The 21,640-nt window shown below is 40.7% G+C and overlaps 1 protein-coding gene across 11 annotated transcripts in view; it reads left to right on the plus strand.

Annotated features, from left to right (window-relative positions):
* The window catches only part of Mhcl (Myosin heavy chain-like), a 113,304-nt gene that overhangs the window by 722 nt on the left and 90,942 nt on the right, over positions 1 to 21,640 (plus strand). For 10 of the 11 annotated variants that reach the window (XR_015537241.1, XR_015537246.1, XR_015537247.1 and 7 more), the window contains exons 1-4: positions 1,340 to 1,606; positions 1,823 to 1,984; positions 2,132 to 3,382; positions 16,696 to 16,830. Coding sequence is in view for 3 of the 11 variants with exons in the window: in XM_022069990.2 (XP_021925682.2) it covers positions 1,847 to 1,984; positions 2,132 to 3,382; positions 16,696 to 16,830 (1,524 nt within the window). In the remaining 8 variants the exon portion in view is untranslated. Of the gene's footprint in view, positions 1 to 1,339; positions 1,607 to 1,822; positions 1,985 to 2,131; positions 3,383 to 16,695; positions 16,831 to 21,640 lie in introns of those variants that run through there. The other variant, XR_015537245.1, reaches the window with a different exon arrangement.

Below are 21,640 nucleotides of genomic sequence, written 5' to 3' on the forward strand. Positions count from 1 at the left end.
TAAACATAGAAAAACGTATACAACAAGAACAGAAGAGAAAAAAAAAGAAAAAGAAAAAACAGACGAAGATTAGCTATGGTGTTGCTGGACGTAGAAAGTTGACTGATCAAGAACAGATGGCCTCTGAACAGCGACGTAAAGAACTAAAATATCAGAACTATTCAACAAAAAACAGAAGAGAAAAAAATAAGATTTGCAAGGGTGATGTTGAAAGTAGATAGTTGACTAACCAAGAACTGTTGGCCTCTGATCAGCGACGTAAGGAAGAAAAATATCAGATTACAGGAAGCGCTCCGAAAGGATTAGCCATCGTTGTCGTCAAAAAATGACGTCATCAACAATATCACCTTATATTTGTTTATACACGGGGGTTAGTTTAGTGTCAAACTCAAGTTTCAAAACGCAACCAACCCCCTTCGGGGGGTTTGTCAAGTGTTTAAACCCCCCATTCGGGGGGGTTAGTTTAGTTTCTTACTCAGGGGTTAAAACACTTGAATGAGACACTAAACTAACTCCCCTTTGGGACTAACCACGGTTGGTTGCGTTTCACAAACTTGACCAACCCCCACTAGGAGCTCCGAAAGGAGCGCCCTGCTCTAGTATGATAAAAGATGCAACTCCCATAACAAGTGAGGAGATAAGAATTTGGTAGGATGCTCTTATGACACATTTCAAGGTACCAGTCTAGCATTTGTTTTCAGAAAGTAAGGAAATCTTTGAGAATAAGCAGTATACCCAGTAGTTTAGTTGAGATTCAAACTGGGCACCCCCCAAATACAAGTAGAGATTTCTAGACCAATCTAATTGCTGCTTAATCATGTAAATGATTGGGCATATACAGTATAAAATAAATTATGCCATCTGATACATTACATATTGAATGCATAACATATGATTAGTATACAGCATTAAATTATGGGCTGTTACTATGGGGAAATTTTTTCAAAATAGTTGAATTATTATTGCTGGTATGGTATAGCAAGGTAGTAGAGGAGACTTTCTTTATCCAGTAGGATTTGGGGTTCTCATGGTGGCAAGTGTGAAGAATATGAAGATGGCTGTCTTAAGGGTTACATAGTCTGGAAGAAATAAACCAACGTTTCAGAGGTACTTGCTGTCTCAACAATCAGGACAATGAGTGATCTTTAGTTTGTATTTCTTTGAGGTTCTGTCATTGTCAGATGCGTTTAAATCTGCCGCCATGAGGTCCAATTTAAAGTAACACGCATCTGACCTGATTGGATAATTCTTCAATAGGTGTCACTGCCATACTTGTTTAAAGTGCCTCTTGCGTTAGTGACTGAAACTAACACGCAACGCGCCCGATGGTGGTACCCCCATGTTGGAATTTTACACATTCGCGTAGTATAAGGTGCCGTCGACGGTAGATTGTTGATAGGTTGCAATCTGTTGGTGATTATCAAGCTACATTATGCGTAATATTTACGTAATAGCGATATTTATTCAATGAAGTAACACGTTACAACATTCAATGTATACGCATGTGTTTGGTGTTGTGTGCTATGTCAAGTATTATTGTTGGAATATGTATTGTTTTTGTAGAATGATGGATCGTTATTGCATTGGGTGGACTTAGGAAACCTAGGTAAGGTAGCAAATCATGCATACATATAAGGAGTCTTCGTCCTCGTTTTGATTTATTACTGCTCGTCATGTGTGCTGAGTTGTCATATCTTGATGCCTAACTTTGTTACACTACAGTAAATACATAATGCATTTTGCTTAACATTTTGTTTGTAATGACTACCGACAGGAGACACCGAAAAATGAATAATCTAAACTCTAATTTATTTTGTTACAGGTGGAGACCATATACAAGGCCATCATGTTCAACTTCATGAAGAAGGGTGGCATGGAGAAGGAGGAGAAAGAAAAGAGAAAGAAAGAAAAGAAAGAACGAAAAGAAAACAAGAAAAGAGATCGTGGCAGCATGACAGCAGAAGAATTGCTTAGGCTTGATGAAGTAAGTTGAATTTTCAGCGCATAAATTACCATTGTCATTTATAGTCAGAGAAGTTACATTTTTACAGAGAAAGTTTAATGGTATTAAATTATGTTTTCAAGTTCTGATAGATTTGTCTCATAACTAATGATATTCCTTCCTCTTCAGGTAAGGCGCTCATTGAAGATTCGTGGTCGCCGGAAGGAGAAAGAAAAGCTTCCTAGTGGCATCACTGCAGATTACAGTGCCAGCTTCTTTGCAAGCCTGGAACATGGACCAGACTATGCTGGAGGTTCAAGCAGTCTTCCTGGACACCATATAACCTCTGCAACCCCTGCTAGCCCTTCCCCATCTTCTGGCACAAGTTCTTCTTGGATCCGCAGTGGAGGTGGTGATACATTAACCCAAAGTGACAGTAGTGAAGCAAGTCTCACTTCATTGAACAATCCTTCTACAACATCTGGAGCTCAACAGCACTCTCTTCCACCTCTTCCACCAAGACCTCCAAAACGAGGAATCTTGAAGGGACCAAGACTGAGTGGGAGTAGTATAGAAATTGGTGAAAATGTGAATCATCATGGTGAAAATAATCACAGTGATAGCAGCATTCTAGTAAGGAACACACTTCAAAATGAGGTGATAGCGTATCAAAATGTGCCACAGAGAACAATCAATAACAGACTTGGTGCCAGTTCTAGTGCATGTTTTATAGTAAAAGAATCTACCTCCTCATTAACATTGGTTTCAGGTGTTAGAGACAATATTGATGGTAAATCAGATCAATATCATCGACATGGAAGCCCTCCAGATTCAAGTCGAACAAGTGATGAGTGCTTACCATCATCAGTGGGAAGTGGAGATCACAGTGCCTACCTCACAGCACCAATCGCTACGGGTACAAATGCAGACCCCAACAGCAAACTTCTGACTGTGACAAGTACAAGTCCTAGTGCAGACAGTCTCACTGACACAACCACCACAAACAGTAGTTTTGCAACTCCACCTTTTAGCTTGAGTCCTGTTGGAGAAAGTCAAGGTTTTGTTGGCTTCCAAAATCGCTGGAATCGGTATTCCTCCGGAGGTCTGGAAGATTCCTCATTGGAGCTTCCATTACCGCCAGTCATTCCTGTACCTCTGCCAAAGCCTCGTGAACTTACAATCCAACGCCAGCCACCTCCCAGGGGCGATTTTGGTTTCTCGTTGCGACGTGCCATGGTGACAGAGAAGCTACCAAATGGACAGCAACACACAAGGGCTGTGATCTTTGCTGAACCAGGTGTAATTGTTCAGCACAACAATGAGACTGGTTTGCTGCCAGGGGACCGTCTGCTGGAGGTGAATGGAGTTGCAGTTGATGATAAGAGCAGGGAGGAAATCATTGACCTCATCAAATCATCAGGTTCCAGTGTCACTGTCAAAGTGAGTAAGACTCTCTTATGTTACTCATATATGGTTTTAATAAAGTCTGGGTACCAGGGTACCCTAATTTATAGACTTCTTGCACTTTGTATATAAATTTATGGAGTATTATTCTACAGTTTTTCCTTATTTAGTTATGAAAATTTTTAAATTTTTGATTTATATTTCCAATTTCTTTGTAAAGATTGCATCTTCAGTTGATGGTGAAAACTGACGCAGTTGGCCATGAAGGATGCAAATGGAAACATATGATGGCAATTTATCAGAATCACTGAAATGCTTCTGATAAAATTGCACTGAATTTGAAGGCGTTGGTGCACAATGCCCCACAGAACAGCAGTTTACTAACTGAGCGCCATAGCTTCGGAAGTGGTGTTAGTTGCAAAACAGTATGCAGCAGGTTAACAAAGCAGATGTGTGCTTCACTTGTTATTTGGGATGTACTTAATTTTAAAAGAAACTGATTGGTTATCTTGTATTTCTGATGGATTTCCTCTGATTCTTCAGATGAATTCCAGGTTTATATTTCAGAGTAGACTACAGTTACCTTGTTCCAGAGCCTTTCTCAACTAGCTCTTGTTCATCTCCTAGCACTAAACAACCCCTTCCATTGAAGCAGTTTTTATTAAATAACACAAGAATCAGTTATCTAAAAATGAAGGTTATTTCCAGGACTTTTACTTAGTCTTAAAAAATATGAGACAAATTGCTCGTGTTTCTTACTTTTGTATTAAAGATACTTCACAGATTGTATGGCATGCTTCTTGTTTTCGTTTTGATTTATGTACTTTCGTGTGGTGTTCACTCTGTTAGATTTTTTTTTGTGTTATGCACGTTTCCATTTACTGTATCATTTCCATTTGTACGAAGAATATAATAATTGTACACCGCTGTCATCATCATAATCATCGCCTCCACCACATGGCACTGACATGGTGAGCAGTGATGTATGCTTGTGGGGGCAATGCCCTTCTACTTTCATTACTGGAAATGAAGAGGCATCCTGTGTTTAGGAGAAGGAGACACTGTACTTCAGTACTCTTCAGTTGTCTGAAACATTTCTGTGAATGATTTAAAATTTACTTACATATTTGCTTTCCATGGCGTGAATAATCCACGTGGCAGTGAGCTTGTGGTACCACTGTGTTAGAACGTGGTATAGCTTTATATTGCATTGGTTAGCATGTCTGCTACGTGTTTTGGAGGTCCTGGGTTCAAATGTTTGCCCAGAGCCTGGACATCCTGATAGTGATTTTTTTTTGTGGTTTGCCTCAGTCCCTCCAAGCAAATTCGAGCATAGTGTCTTGAATTAGCTATGAGTGTTTCCTACCAAATCCTTTCCAATGCATTATTTGTTGCTTTTCCTATCATTCAGTGTTGAGCGGACAGCATTATTAAATAAACCACAAAATTAAGGAATGAAGCCTACAGCAATGTTTGTAGGCAGTCACTGTTTTAATTGGGGAACTGTAGAAACGTTTTTGAAAATTACCAGCTCAGTATTTCTGGCTGATAATTATGCTTTTATGTATATATGCATCTATCATTGCAGTAAGGCGGCATGTTCTGTTGTGTTCATCGTTCTTGGAATTCTGCCATCACTTCAGAGATTCGATTCTTTGAAACGGAAGTTCACTTAGAATAATAGTAAACGTGTAAAATCTTTTGTGTCTGGTGAGCTTATGCCTAGTTATTGAGTTTGTTCCTGTCCTCCAGCCTCTTTACCAACCAACAGTATGTCGGAGTACACACATCCTGTTCTGCGTATGGAGGGTGATATTTTTTGTTGGTTTGGTTGTGAAACATTGCAGTCTGAAGCAGGGGTGTACCTGTAAGATGGCAGAATTTCATTTGCTTCATTGATACTGAAGTTATTTATCTGCAGTGGTTGCATAGCCTTAAGTAGGAAGATGATCATGCATCCTTATTATTTTACGTTCTGCAGCATAAATGCTAATATTACTGAAATACTGTATTCTGAAGCAAATACTAACAGAAGTGATTGCTTCAGTTTTTGGAGCAGAGTTTATGTAGATTGCACGGTGATTTTTAATTCGATTACCAGAAGTGAAAAGAGACCACCCAGTGTATCTAGTTCTTGAGTTATTGTTTATATTTACTATTGTCGGCGTGATAACGAATTATAAGTTGATCTAGCACCACCAATAATTCTGCATATAACACGTTCAGTTTAAATGATTTTCCAAGAAAGCTGTTATATTATTTTTTATTATGGACTTTTTATGAACAAAAGTGTCGATATTGTGTACCAGCGCGTAACGCCAGAAAAAGGCACAGTAAAATTATTATATAATTTTATTTGCATTTTCCATTTGCATCGTTGAGAATTTGCACGTGTGAAAATCGATTTATTGGGACAGAAATACTGATTTTAAATATTTTACCCGATTGTGTATCTTTTTCAGCAGAATTTCAAGGGGTCTAATTGCTCAGGAAGATAACTTCTTGTGGATTAATACCCTTTATCGGTGCCTCATAAATACAAGCTTATTGCCTTCATTTCCTGTTGCGTACATGTTGCCCACGATCGTCTGTGACATACGAGATTATATATTATCGCAAATGATGCAGTTTGGTCCCCCCTGACGATTGGATGGTATTACTACCCCCTCTCCATATGTTGTTCTCATCGCACTTGGCTCCATTCGCTGTACCGTGCACTTTGACTTTGAATATCCGCGTTGGACGGGTAGGTCCGACGGTCTAATTGGCTCTGAGATCTTTTATACTGGAAGGTTTGTGACAGCTGTTGGTCAGTTTTATTGGGCATTGTTTATGATGACGAAACTTCCATGTTGTATTTTAATTAATTCGGCGTTGGAAATGCGTACAAAATTTTGGTTGCGAAGCCTCAGGGGAACGGACCTAGGCGAAAAGGAGTGCCATATTAAAATGGACGTCCAGTGGCAAGGAATATCAGTGACTCAATACACCTAGCGACGGCGATAAACCATTGCTTCGGATGTGATGTGAAGCAGATGGAAATATATGTTTTAAATGAAACTAAAGTTCCACACTTTTGCTGCGAGGCTTATGGCGACGAGAGATATGAATTATGAAAGAGACGGTCCTTGGGAGGAAGGGATACCATTTAAATTAAGGAACCATGGTACATCTCAGTCAGGCAGTCGGCAGGATGAGTCGTTCGAAGGTGATCCATTCCTTGGGATTGACTTACTAGAAGTTGCAAGATGTGACGCGTGATGAAATATGCTGGAACACAGCCCACAGAAACATGCCCTCAGGAAAGAAATCAACACAAGACTACTTAATACGTTCAAGGTCCACTTCAAGGGTTATGACGACTGTGTCAAATAACAGGGCAATGCTAGGCCAATACTTCCTAGTATATGAAACATGCGACACGTTTCGCGTGGAACTTCGGTCATGTGAATGAGGTCCGATTCTTGACAGGGGCAGTCGACTTTCTGAATATACTCTGAGGCCTTACCACCGTGTACGCCTGCCTGAGGTCATTTTCCCGGGAGTAAAGCGGCCAAAGGGCGATGCTGACCGATCACTTCCATCCAGTGCCACCACGCACGCAGACAGAAAGACAAATTCACTTTTATTCATTTACGTAAATCTTTGTGGAAAGGCTACCATGTTCTCTAACATTCAGGAACTCGGAATTTTTCACACGGAGTTTGTATGGGTTTCATGGGGTTGTCAGAATCATCTGCGACTCTTTCCTCAAACAGCATCAACCAGATGATTTTGCAATGGAAATGCGTTGTATTTCGTTTGAGACAACGATTGAAATTTCAAATAACTTATTATTTACATGAGTTTCGGGCTCCTACGGGTGCCAGTATTTATTTGATGGCTTGAAAGGTAGATTAGTATAGATTTCCGTCGGACGTGATGGAGCAGAGGTCTTTGGAAGTTAATGGTCGTTCAGCTAGTTAAGAAATTCATCGCCTTTTGTGGAACTTACTGTTCATTACCGTGTTCACTTGAGTCCACCATTGGTTCCTTCACGGTATTCTGAACTCACGCATTGAACCGAAAGCCGAATTGGCAGCATTCGATTTCCTGGTATCCAGCTGCAGATATACGATAGTAGGTGAAAGTTATTACAGTTTCTGTTTATTCGTATATTTTTGATATTACGTCAGTTTCTGCAATCATATTTGAGAACGGGAAATTTTCTGAAGTACTTTATTGTTGTACTAGCTACGGGCTGGACGGCCGGGGTTCGATCCCCGACGGGGGCAGAGGATTTTTTCCTCTAGACTCTGCGTCCAGACCGGCTCTGGGGCCCACCCAGCCTCCTCTACAATGGGTACCGGGGGTAAAGCCGGCCGGGGCGTGATGCTGACCACTCACCCCATCTAGTGCCGAGGTTAAGGAAGAGAGGAGCTATACCTCCACTCACCCCAAACGCCTACATGGCGTATAGTGGGACAAACTTTACTTTTTACTTTATTGTTAATAATATCGGAAAATTCATTACCGCGAGCCGAATTTCGTTTTTCCACGTGCCGCAAAGCAGTCTTGATCGTAAACGGAATGTTATCTCATACTATAAACAACGGGTGATTAATAGACCTGTGCACGTAACGTATGACTGTCCTGCAGTAAAAAAGCAAACTGCGACAGATTGAAGCCAGCGGGCGTAGAGATTCGTATTGTTGTGGGTAAATTACCTGACAGTTGCAAGAACTCATTGATCGTGATGTAGAAGGGGGTGGGGGCGAGCGAAGATCTCCATGGGATGAGTACGTACCAGGAAACGAGGGTTGCCATCAGGGCGACAGACGCTTCGTGACTTAACAGAAGGTCATCACAGACTCTCCATGTCGTCTGAACAGTGCTCCAGAGGTGATGCATCATTGACTAAGGCAATATACCTTTGTAAAGATTACAGGACAGCCGCGAAACTCAAGTATTACGCAACTGGTTGTACCATCATCAAAGTGCAGTACACTTGTCACGTCATGCCATCTGCTTTGTGCTCAGAAGGTGAAAGGTGATTCGAAGTAATTGCACGTTCGATTACAACATGCCCTCATAATTTACATTGTCGACAGTAAAGTCGGGATATTGTTATGATGTCAGTCAGAGGTGATCAACCTTATCTCGACCTGGGACTACGTTCATCCTTTCTTATCGACTTGTGGGATGCAAGACACTTCATCGAAATGCCGTGCCAATTTTATACCTACTATTCCAAACAGGTTAACATACGACGTTACTCAATAATCCTACATTGCAAAATGAGATAATAGTAAGATATTTGACGGTGTTATGATGGAGTAATCTCTAATATCATGTTTTATTTCTGTTGTTGCGTTTCGCGTGCTTCCCTCTGAGTGTTATTAGCGACCCATAAATATACATTTTTGGGGGAAATACGGAGTTATTAGTTATTAAAATAGGTGATACATATACGTACCTCAGTCTTTAAATGATTAATATATGGGATTAATACATAGGATTTAAAACATTGGTACATAGTGTAAAGTCCCTTATAGCGTCACACCATATAGGTTTATGCGGGGCGTGGGGGTAAAGCTCCATGTATTCTTAACGGCGAACTCCAGCCGATTCATTTCTGGTGTCCAGTGGAGAGAACGATTTCCGCCGGTAATTGAACCCGTGTCATCCAGCTCCACCCAACCGTCACGTGGTTGAACGTATTTCGAATCTCAGTTGCTTAATGGACAGGAGTATATGTTGTTTCCATAACCTGTCAGGACGTGATGCTAAAGAAATAAAGCTACGAATGGTCGAACCCTGGCCACTTAGGTCGCAGCCAAGTAGCTGTCGGTGTTCTCATGCTTATAAAGTAAACTGGCTAGTGACTATATTACTTTTGAGACGCCTAGTGAAATGCAAGAAAGGGGAGTTGCCTTTAGCCACGTGAAAGTTAGAAGTATAATTAATGACCACATCTTGTCTCCATCAAACACCGTTTTGTACTGTGGAAATTGAACATAGTATTTCTTGTTGCCCTTTAGTGTTGGTTTGACTGACTGCGTTTTTCACTGGGTATAGTTAGATTCGTCGAATTGTTGAGACAAGGACGAGCTTTGTGCTCTCCTCCACATATCTTTGCCTGTCATCTCATAGATGAATATCAGGTGAACCCATTATGAATGCATATATTGAGTGCCAGGGCAGAAATTCTCTAATACTCATCACGTTATACTGGACTTCTTTTTAGTGGCACAGATAAACCAGTCACGTGTCAATTTCAAGGATTGTGTCTAGGTACTAGATATCAAAGTCAGCTGTAGGTTGTAGAAAAGCGATGTTAAAGTTGCCAGCGTAAAATTGCCACACGGAGTGAGTTCCTAATACTGTTTCATAGCCGATACAACATGGTAGAGACAGCATGGTGTCGGGGGTTATCTCCTTTATACTTTCAGTTTCTACCATTACACGTTATATAGCGTATGCAGTTGAAAAATCATCGGTAATTAAACTAAGGACGTCCGACTCAGGGTCGGAGAGCGATAACTGCTTTAGGCCACAACTCGCTTATTTGTTGAAAATTTCAAATGTGTTTGAGTTGTCAACAAATGATGAATTTGTATTATGGAAAACTGTAAGGTGAATAAATTATATATTTCATCTAATATACTTATAGGCTGCTGATGGAGAGTTTACGTTGTTGTTGGAACGTATTTAAAAGGAAGTATTACTATTGTTTAAAATTTCATCCCATACTGAACTAATATCGAAACTCTTACGCCATTATATCCTGTATGCTGTAAGAAAGGTATTTTCATTTCCTCTTGAGATCAGTGCATCAACTCGTTAATATATTTTTTTAACACAGCTCACCGCATTTAGTCCACAAACTGTCGGCGTTTTCTCTGAATTGCGTAAATATGTCTGCAGATACAAATGAAAGAATCCTTTTCCTTCATGTTTTATTGCGTCTTTCCATCTTTCTTGCTTCGAGTTTTGTTTACCTGGAAGGTGGAGATGCCGAAAGAGAGATCACGGAATATAATTAAATTTCTTTCCAGATACTTGGAGCGTGGATTTATGATTGCTAGTATCGCACAGCTCAGGATGTTTCCGTCAGTGCAGAGACACGCCTCTGTCTGTGAATCGGTCATGTTTAACGAATTCTCTCCACAATTTATGTTTTTGAATTATGGAATTAAATGTGGATAAATTAAAAATAATGTGTGTACAGACACATATTTGTTCTGAACTAAAAGAAATAGACTTCGTTCCTTTCAACGCTGGATCACATGAGTTTGTAGGGCTAAATTGTTTTTAAGCCACTAGAAACGTGTCCTGGAACAATTTCAGTAATTCAGAAATATTTTTGGAATTAATGTCGAAACGCTCTAACTGCTGGAGTTTTTCTTTGCTTTCAGCACAGAAAGACAACAGTTAATTAATCGTTAATAGCACACACAGTACCTTTCCGCTCTTTTAACAAAACAGCTCTGTGAGATATTACTTAAAATTCCTCAGTCCCTGCAGGTGCGTCATTGAATGAATCAGAAATGCATACAATACTTTAGACCAAGGCGCACAGTGCAGCAGTTGCCGTTAGAATTTAGGAACATACGAGGATGACACGTTGTCTCTCGTAATCATTGCTTGGTGTGGGAGTTGGATCGCTTAAGTACACAGCGTCACTCCAGTCTAGTGGTTCTGAACAATGCAGCCAGAAAGTAAAAGCAAATATTTAATTGTCGAAGTTGTTTTAAGGGCGTGACAGATGAATGAGTAGATGTATTAGACAAACGGTTGCAGCATAGTAATTGCGGATACAGTAAGGAGAAAAATCTCTGCCTCTGATGGGAATCGAAGTAATGAGTCGCATCGACAGAAACTTCTATGTTTCTGTTATTGTGGGGCTGGAGTGTCAAGCTTTTCGTTTAAGGCATTAAAAGTTATTTTTTCCAACTTCAGGCGGTCGTATGAAACGATTTAATTAGTTTCTGTGAGTTATGTCCTAACTCTAAAATGAAAATTTAGGTACAATGAAATTTTTAAGGGTTTATTCCATTTTGTTTTGTCTCAACGTTGTTCTCACTGTATTATGATTCGCTGCTGATCGGAAGATTAGCGTCTTCTATATCCAGGTGACAACAATTACAAATGAACGACCGGACAGGTCGACGGATTAGGAAAGGACATTTGGACAGTTGTCACATTTTGTAGAAATGGATTTAAATTCAAAATGCCACTGCGCGCTTTGACTACGTCTCGACATGACAGTATGGCTGTGTTGAAGCATTCCGCTTTGTGTCTGCAGGTTACACCCAAACTACTTAAAATAGGGGGCAAGGATCACCCTTTAACGGAGTCTGCCATGGTCAGTGCCTCGTTCGTTACTTTTATCGTGTCTTCTCGAGGTCTTCACAGACTCCGAGACGGTGTGTTGGGAATTACTGAGATAAAACCATGAAGAAGTAGGACTGACATTGCACGCGTTGCGATCTGGGGTACACGGCGGGGCTGTTTCTGCTCCGCTGATTGCGTTACCAGACGGTTGGATGATTTTCTTCTGCAACCTTTCCTCTGAAATGTGTTGTAGTGTCGCTCTATAGTGATTCGCTTTGTGGTCTTCTAGGTTGTGACACCGTGTAGGCTAGACTGTAGGTTCTTACCAGCATTTAAAACTAAGTAGGTTGAACCAAAATGAGACTTAAGAGGGCATGTTTAGGAATCCCCTACACGCGATAACGTTAATGGAAGTACCTTATAAGAACACTCAGTCTGTTCCTTCAAAACTAGTAGCTGATAAACATTGGAAATTGAACTAGTAATTACTTCCTGAATCGATAGGTGTGCAGAACTATCATGAAATGAAGAGAAACTGAATAATTTGTGTTAATAAATATTGACATGTGGTTAGTAATGTGTAAGTATGAATTCAGATTTTTCGGATATTTCAGGACGCTGGTTTAGCTACAGAAGTTGTGTGGCGTCGAATGAGATGATGTGGTCGTTGATGTCATATCGGCCTGTGCCAATTCAGATTCAGGTGGTTGTGACGTATCTGAAATCTCTAGCTCAGGGAGGCTGAAAAATCACGAGAACCTTAGGATAGCATCGGCCCGGAGTTGATTCCAGTACCACCAGTATGTTTGGTATCGTATAGTAGAAAACGGGCGATGAGCATATAAATTATGTTGAAATGCAATGTGCATGGTTTAGTGATGGGCTTAGTTGCTAGCAGGACTGAAAATTCGAAAGAGATTGACAGATTTAGTGCACATCGAGGCATATTTTAATTTGTGTAGACAGAAAGTAAGTCTGTTGAATAGATGCCTCAGGAGGATAGGAGGGAGGGCATCTGAAAAGCCTGGCGTAAGGCGATTGTGTTTTGAAGGGATGATGGATTATGAATGTTGGCTGTGTACAGAATGCATGCTGTTAGTTGATGATTTGAAATTAAGACGAGAATATAAATACTTCGAAACGTAGTTAGCGGGGAGTGATGCCCCCGTTTTACGCGAGGTTCAGTTCCAGAATAATACTTGAGATGCACTAGTTCATCTTCTATGTTCTTACCGCAGGTCTGCCCTAAGTCAGAGTGTCTGTTTACTGAAACATGCTGCTCAGCGGATCGGTCTTCATGCCTTTGGAACTTGGGCCTCTACCAGAAGCCATGCTCCTTGAGGGATTTAGACCTGAAGGATGGGGAGATAGGGAGGAAAACTGTATCCCCTTAAAGGATAAGAAACATCAGATATTGATCCAGACAAAGTCTCTTTCGTCCGCAGTATGTGTATAAAACCGCGTGTGGCTGAAAGTATTATGAGCTACATTATTATTTATGTATCTATGTGGATGGGGTAAAGTATTAAATATTTCTGTAATTTCTGTTCTTTGCATGAAGTTTATAAATTAATGCACAATTTACGTAAGAAATCTTGGAATAGGAAATCATACCCAAACACTGCCATGAGACTTGTTTAAGCTTTCAAGCTGTGACGTGACAGGTCCCTCAATAATGAAGCGGTATATAAACGTAGAGCCAGCTTTATTTTACAAATACTCATCAGTTTCGCCCACAGCCTACCGCAGTGGGCAAGGGTGTTTCTGTAAGATCAAGTTGAGTTTATGCTGAACCCCGCTCAATCATGAGTTTTCAGCAGATCGTTTTTTATATACTTACTTTGCTTTGAAGCATGACACGTAACAGAAGATGTTTGAGGTAGGTCAGGGTTGCCCAACTAGCCTACAGACATGCGACTCACATGTCGCGCTAGGTAGTCTTACAACCAGTATGCAAAACATGATTAATTTTATCAAATCTAAAACTTCTTGACGATGGTGAAGAGTCAATTGAATAAAAATTTACTTGGATATTATCCATCGTCTAGTAATAAAACGTAAAAAACGTAAAACGACGTTTCGGAGATGGGGCTCTATCTCCGTCTTCAGGTTCCTACTCAGTTGGGCCCACTAGATAGAGCTAATCCCTATCTCCGGCCCAACTGAGTAGGAACCTGAAGACGGAGATAGAGCCCCATCTCCGAAACGTCGTTTTACGTTTTTTACGTTTTATTACTAGACGATGGATAATATCCAAGTAAATTTTTATTCAATGATTAATTTTGTTCCATGAAGATGCTCTTACTGTCCTTCATTTATGTACGTGATGTCCAAAATCTGATCCATTTCCACTGAGGTTAATTTTTAAGCACGTGTTCAGTAGATGATGTCAGGTGGATTTGAAATATAATAAACACCTTCGAATGCATTGTTCGATGTGTTGATTCTGTAGTTTTATATATATGTATTGCTGATTGTTGAATGCTTTTGTTTCTTAACGTTGAGTTGTGCGTGCCATCTGTTGGTTTACAAATATTTATATGTACGCTATGGGTTACTAGATATAAGCTGTGTTTCTGGAGCCTTGTTATTTGTTGCTGTGATTGCTAAGTAAAACAAATGAAACGAGCTGCGCATCCTCTGAAAAACAAAGAAATTAACACGTCGGTATGGTCGAGGTGCATCCCAGGAAGAAGCCATATGGAAAATAAATGATAGATGAGAAGATAATATTGAAGTGGGTGATACTAAAATATATGTGGGCGTGAACTCGGAATAGAGTCCGGTAACGGACCTTTGAGTGTTGGAAAAAATGCGGGTTTCATAGCAACGGGTAATATCTAGAACAGCTGATAAATATAGAAAGCCCGTATATCAATAGTCAGAGGAGGAGTTTGCGTAACTGATATAATTATACCGTCGCATGATTATTAAACATTAGTTTAATTAATTCCTAATATTTGGTCTTATTTCGTACTGAAGTCAGACGGGGGTATTGAATTGTCCATCATCTCCGTTTATACTCATTCGCCGCACGTTCATAGGGACTTCATGTTAAAACTGAAGCCGCGTTGGCACTTTGACATCGATCACTTTGGTATTGATCAGACAGTGTTCTCAGTTTCAGTTTGTCTGAAGTTTTAGAAGTATCTTATCAAATATTGACCGCTGACTTTCCGAAAACTTCTTTACATGAAGTTTGTAGAATTTTTCGTGACAGATATTGCTGGTACTTTTTGAGATTATGACTGTCATTACTTCGAAAGAACTTCGGAGAACTGAAGTTCTATTTGGATCATTTGATTATAACCTGTATTGTTTCTAGCCACTGAACACGTTTTCCCAACAATTTTACGCATCTTCCATAGTGTTCGGTCATAATCATCGGTAATATTCAGTCTTGGGATTCCGAGGCAAGAAACTTTGTGTCTGATCAGGATGAACTTGTTTCCACCAGCCATGAAGACCTTCTTCCAGAGTTATTGTCATCAGAGACTAAGCCTGAAAATTAGGCGGAAATTGTACGTGAACATCTATGGCCTCGGTTGGAACTTAGAATTTTAAATTAAATGTAACCTGCAGGACATTTTACGCTTTGAGGAGTAAATGAATTAGATCATGCTGTCCGATTCCCTTCTAGGGAGTCCTGCTAAATGTCCAAAGGATTCATTATTCCGAAACTAATTCTGAATTGAAACAAGGCCGTGATTCAAGGAAGGCGCTTTGCGTCACATTCCATACGGGACACTAATTATTATCTAAAAGTTAGAACCATGTGTGGCTAAAGTCCGTTGACGTCATTTATTAATCGTACTCCTGGTAGAAGAGTTGAGAGGGGGGAGAGAGACAGCTCTTGTAACCCTTTAGGGTACAGTGGTGGCTACATGTTCCATCTAATTTAACACTCGGTCTGTGCATTTTGCCCACATGGTGTTTTTATGGTTCTTTTGCTATTCTCAGAATAAGAGTGGGCCATTTTTAAAAATGCGTTTAAAACTGATCTTTGTAATGTACAGACGGCTTTCGTCTTTTTTATGTAGGAACTGAATTTGCAAATGTTATTTAGATTAGTTTCTTACTTCAGGTGGTTAGAACCTGTTTGGCCTACATCCACGAGGAACGGTATTGTTAGTGCAGCAACCTGCACCGAAAGCCAGTAAAATGGCAGCCACTCATGGTGAACGGTTCTGGTGTGCCCTTGGCCCCATTCTTACGTCATTTCCTGGAGGAGGGGGACCTGTTGGTGAATTGCATTGTACATATCAGACTTATCCGTACAGATATGACCAATCCACTCCCAGAAGGTTATTGGCCTTTAGGGTTATTATTCCCTTTCTGTTGGGTAGGCAAATACACACGTGGTGATACACGTCGTGCCAGGAGGGACTATAGTACGCGAATGTAATCTTGAGACTTGCAAGGAATGCAGGAAGTCCGAAGCGTTAAAGGCAGACGCTATATTTCCGCTTTCCTCCTCCAACCCGCAAGTCTCAAGATTACAGTCGCGGACTATAGAAAGGCTACGTTCAAACATGTGGTTTATCTTCTGTGTTGACACACCGTGTGGTCGGATGTGCAGGTGGTCACCAGCGTTTCTGAGCGTTTTCTTCAGGGTACTCCATGTTGAATCTCAGAATATCACAGAACGTTTACTGTCTTGAATACCTGAGCTTTCATATAGCAAAGTCGTTTGTCTCGGTGGTCCATCACTTTCCTGCATGCCATTTATCCGGAAATTCATTGTTCCCGCATTAAACAGTTGGAGCCCATCGTCGTTGGACCGTACCTTCTGCTGTGTGTCTCTTTCGTGCTTTTTAGGCATATTCGAATCTCTGTTAATTGTCTTTTTCAAATATTTTTGTACGTATTTCCGTCTGTATAACAACTAGAAAACTGCCGAATGGATTTTCATGAAATTCTATAATGAGTTATACGAAAATTTGTCGACACATTCGAGTCATTGTCGAAATAGGAGGGGTCCTCCTCGTGTCCCAGGTCCCTCATTGACTCAAGGGTTGTGCTTTTGGTTGCAGGTCCAACCCGTAGCCGAATTGTGCGAACTGACTCGACGCTCTGGGCTGGACGGCACCGAGGTGGAGCTGGATGACGCCAACATACGAGGCGGCACACTGCGACGGAGTGGCAGTCGGCGCTTCAGGAAGACCGCGGTGAGTGATTGGTCCATGTTACGCACCAGATGTCTCTTTCACAAGGCTGAATTTGTTTCATGTTTGAGAAAGTCCGCAATTCCCTAAACCTCTACAGCTTCTGAGGCCGTAGAAGTAAGACGATGTCATCTTCCGCGCTTATGACACTGAAACGTGGCGCAAAAGAAGGAAAGAATCTCTGGATGAGGCGCCATTACGGTTGTCGAGATTTTACTGATAAAATCTGTCTTGTGAGTTCCTCATTCGCACTGTACAGTAGATGTCTAGCAGTGTTACAGGAATAATCCAGTTAATCGTTTGTTCTTAATGCTGATGGCAGAATTAATCGCATTTCAAGGTATAGGTGTCACGTTCCGGGACCTGTTATGGGCGTGGCGCTAATGTCATTCTGCTCTGCGAGAGTGCCACGTTTGAAAGGGAAGTTCCGTATTCAATTAAGCCACTTCTTTGCTTTGAACGCTTCCATGCAAATCGAGAATTCAGCGAGGGTGATTGATAAATTATATGCTTACAATCTGATGATTTCATGGGTGAAAATTATCCGCTAGCAGAGACAGGTATCTCGAAATACATGTAATTCTCGAAATAAGTAGCGATTAACATATTTGCGTAAACAGTTTTAACAAGCTGGTCTTCATGAGGGGAAAGCATTGCTCTCTTTGAGTTACGAACTGAATGCTAATATGTTATTTCTAGAAGCTTTGGCTCTGAATGGTTAAACTATGAGATAAAATTCGCAATGGCGTCTTCATGGTTCTAGCTGAAATCCAGAAAGCTAAGTCACTGCGTTATTGAGGCCATTATTGTGTGTTGCATAATTTTGATGCTGTGAAAGGGGTAGGGTATGAGGGTGTGCCCTGATTATAATGCCAAGCTCGCCATGCATCACCGGATTACGTCACGAGATGTCTGTAAGGAGAATCTATCAGAACTCAGTGTACTCAACAGAGGATTTAACCAGGCGGTTATGAACTCTGGCGTCTTCTTATCTTCAGATGTATCTGTCGGCTTGCAGGGAGGAGTACAGTAACTGTAATTCCGTCGAGCAGAGATCTTGAGCAGCAGATATTTGCACAGTTAGTCAAATTCTCTAACCCGAAGTTCAATACAGCCTCCACGAAACCCCAGCACTGTGCCACATGAATCCAGTTCTCGTCCTGTTTGTTCAGGATTCACTTTAATATTATCCGTCGTTCGACAAGGTCTACCAAATTATTTGTTCTGGTTTTCCGATTAAAATTCTGTATATATTTCTCATCTCCGTAGATGCATGTTACATTGCTCGTCTGGCTCATGTATAAAATACATTTCCTGAGAAGTACAGTCTCGGACGCGAAAACTAAATTATAAAAGTTAATTTTATCACTTAACATCTGGAGTCAAACTATTTAATATTCAGTAATGGAATGACGCTGGAGTAAGGAAGAAAAGGGACAGGACAAGTAGAAGATGAAAGGAAGTGGAGTGTAAGAAAATAGTAAGAGTGGGATACTCGAACGGAGAGCAGACACATGACAAAACAAGAACTGGCAAAAAAGAAGAAAGGTTTGCTAATAGTGAAAGTAAAGTGTGAGGATTTGTTCCAGTCGTGAAGTTTCTTCCGCTGCAAATAGGAAAACTTGCAAAGGGAATTTTTTAGTCTTAAATTGCTGGCGAAGTCTCCGTTTAAGTTCCGCTTCAAATTAAAATAAGATAGATTTCAGAAGTTTCGGTCATTATATTTCTTTCTTTTATAATTTAAAAAAAAACAATTTTCATGAAAACATATTTTAGGTACCTTGTGGTTAATCTCAACAGTTTGCCTTTTTTCTCGTGCTTCAATTTAACCCTTCGAATTTCGGCTTGGAAGATAAAATTCTTGCAAACGTGTTTCAAACTTCTTATACCTGATATTATAAACTTTAAATACTCTTATTTTATGCAAAGTTCTGATAATTATACTGTACGTATTTTATTCCCGTACATTTTATTGCCTTTTTTATAATATGAAAAATTCGAAGTTCTGGGACAGGGTGTTGAAACCAACCGTTTCCCTCTGGCTTAGCGTTTTGTGACAAAGTATGACGAACAAGGTTTGAGACGCACAGACATACGTTTTTCAGTAACACTATAGTAACAGTTGTTGATATTATTTTCATTCAGCGCACTAAAGTAAACTACGTTTCTGGCAATGAAACTCATACAGGCGACTTCAGATTTCAACGTAAAATATGAAGAAATCTGTTAAAACCGCAAAAGAAACTACTTCCTTGCTAATTTGTTCGTAGTGAACGATATCAGATTTACCCGGAAGCAGACTTCCTGTACCAAGGCCCTGATACCGTCGCAAGTCTTGACGTACGCAAAACATTTGTGCTACTTAACGTAAGATTCGATAGGAATTCCATCACATTGGTCGGCTTCACCAGGGAAGTGAACGGTATCTTCCCCACTGGGCGACCAAAGGCGAGGACGTGACATTAATTCGCTGCAGCCCCTCCTTTCAACGATAATGCTAATACAAAGCAGCAGTGTCTCTCAAATTGATGGGGCTCTCTGCGATAGATGATGATGACAACGTAGTAACACGTTGAATTCAGATTTGATGAAACAAAGTTTCTGAAAAGATTTAAATAATGAGTATATTTCAGTTCGCCTGAGTTTGCTATTAAAGATTTAACTTGCCGTGGTTCAGATTTCATTGAAAATGTTGAAGTTGCATAGCTGGTCAAAGAGTTTCCTGCTTTTTATGGAACCTAAAGATTATCTTTGTTTTCTTTGTCCTGAATGAGTTTGATCAGCTCACATCCATGAAAAGTGATCACGAGGATTAGTTTTGATTATAGTGAATAATATTTGGTATATGATACTGTGTATACTCGTGATTTAATGCCGTGCTATTGTTTCATAATTGTAAGGCAACAGTCAAGTTCACTGTCGAGAAAGTCCGCTTACGAACGTAACTTATTTTTAATATGACGTGTATAGAATAAAGCGTGTTCGATTTTGGCGGCTTCCGGGAACGCAACTACCTTTTTAATGATCGTTACTCCCCTCGTCTGTGGTGGCAGTGTAGCAGTGGGATTGAAACAGAATAAAGCCAATTTGCTTGTGTTGTAGGGTTTCCATTTCGAGCAGACGCTGTCTAGTTGCACCGCTGTGTCCTGGGACCAAAGTAATGGCCTGCCATATGTACGCACAGCTAGGCAGGAACATTAAATGTAGTTTAAAAGTGAAGTTTAATGTAGTTACATGGGAGGGTTTGACGAGAAACTACGATCTTGATCTGTTTCAGGCCCGATGCTTAATTCTGGATCGCAAGTGATGTAATTCTGAACGTGAATAAATTTACTGCATAAACGACCGGTAGATTGTTAATGATATTAGACAAATATGATATTGGTGCCGGTGTTGCAAAGGGTCAATGCTTGGTCAATGTAGTGCCAAGGCTACGGGCTGGACGACCGGATTTCGATTATCGGCAGCATTTTTCTTTTCGCCACAACTTTCAGACCTGTTGTGGGTCTTCCTATCTTGTAATTACGGTGTTTATCTCCTCGGAGGTAAAGCGGCCGGAGTGTGAAGCTGACTTCTCACCTTTTACTACCGAGATTAAGAGTGCGTGGAGCTGTTCTTCCACTCCCCGCACATCTGCATGGAACCGGGAAGAACTTTATCTTTGCCTTACGTTACTCCTGACCAGAGAACATTGCAAGTATAAATTGTTTGCATTGAATGAACCTACACTAGGAAACTACTAATGCATGTCGAATTCTTTTGCGGGGGAGTACCTTTTAGGAAAACGGCACGGAGGGAACATTTAGACGACTTTTGGAGGAAAGTCGGTTGTTGGAATGATGTGGTGGAACTGGTCCAGAATCAAGCCCAGTGCTGGTTTTATTATCAGCGATGTTGAGCTCTGGGATTATAGGCTTATACCAGAATGAACGTGGCTATGTTCTGGGAAGTTACACCGTGTAATCTGGTAGATGTTGACCGACGTTTTAGAGGAGCTTACTGATACTATCATCATCGTAGTGAAAACGACAAATCTCATCTACGACCAGAATGCCAGTTAAAATGTCAATGTCCTGTCAACGTTTTGTTTCGAGTGCTTGCTAGACATTTGGTGTAAGAATTGAGAAGAGGGCAGCAAGTTTATCAAGATCTTGGACGTGGCGGGAAGGTACTATTGTGTCTTCCTTACGCATCTCTTGAAGGGGGTGGGGTCGGCCACGTGTGTTGATGCGTCTTCTGTTTTTTTTTGTGAATGTTGCTGCTGGAATAATCTTCAACGTGTAACACACGGCACGCCACGAGTTGTCGCGACAATACAACCTTCCCCATGCATTTTTTTTCCTGCTTTGTCCAGTCGATTGCCTTCTTTGCCTAGGAACGAAGTTGCATGCACTGTTTTTACCGAGTTCAGTGAAGAACTTGGTTAGTAGAACCGTATCGGCAGACTGATGTAGGCATATATCAGTCAAAAATTAATTTCTAATTCGGAATTTGGGGAGCAAACTAAACACGATGCAGTGATCAGAGTCGCTGCATGTTCTTGTGTAAATGAACGGCGTCTCATTGCATTCCCCTGCTCTTCCTGAGCTGGAGTGGATGGAAGTGAAGGGTCTGTTGTTGAGTGACTGACTTGATCACAGTTGCCGTGAGGGCTGAAACAACAGTCAGTGGGCGTATTTGCATTAAGAAGGAAAAAAAAACTACACCATATCAGACTCTGAAAATGCAGGAATATTAAACTGAATTTGGTAGAAAACTCGCATTCACAAGGCAAAGCTGTCCCACCACGCCCCCTGCTTTACATTCGGAAAGT

This window comes from Zootermopsis nevadensis, unplaced genomic scaffold (assembly GCF_977971745.1).
Source record: "Zootermopsis nevadensis isolate Lab colony 2312 unplaced genomic scaffold, Znev_1.0 Znev_ptg000027l, whole genome shotgun sequence".
In the NCBI taxonomy this organism is placed as follows: domain Eukaryota; kingdom Metazoa; phylum Arthropoda; class Insecta; order Blattodea; family Termopsidae; genus Zootermopsis; species Zootermopsis nevadensis.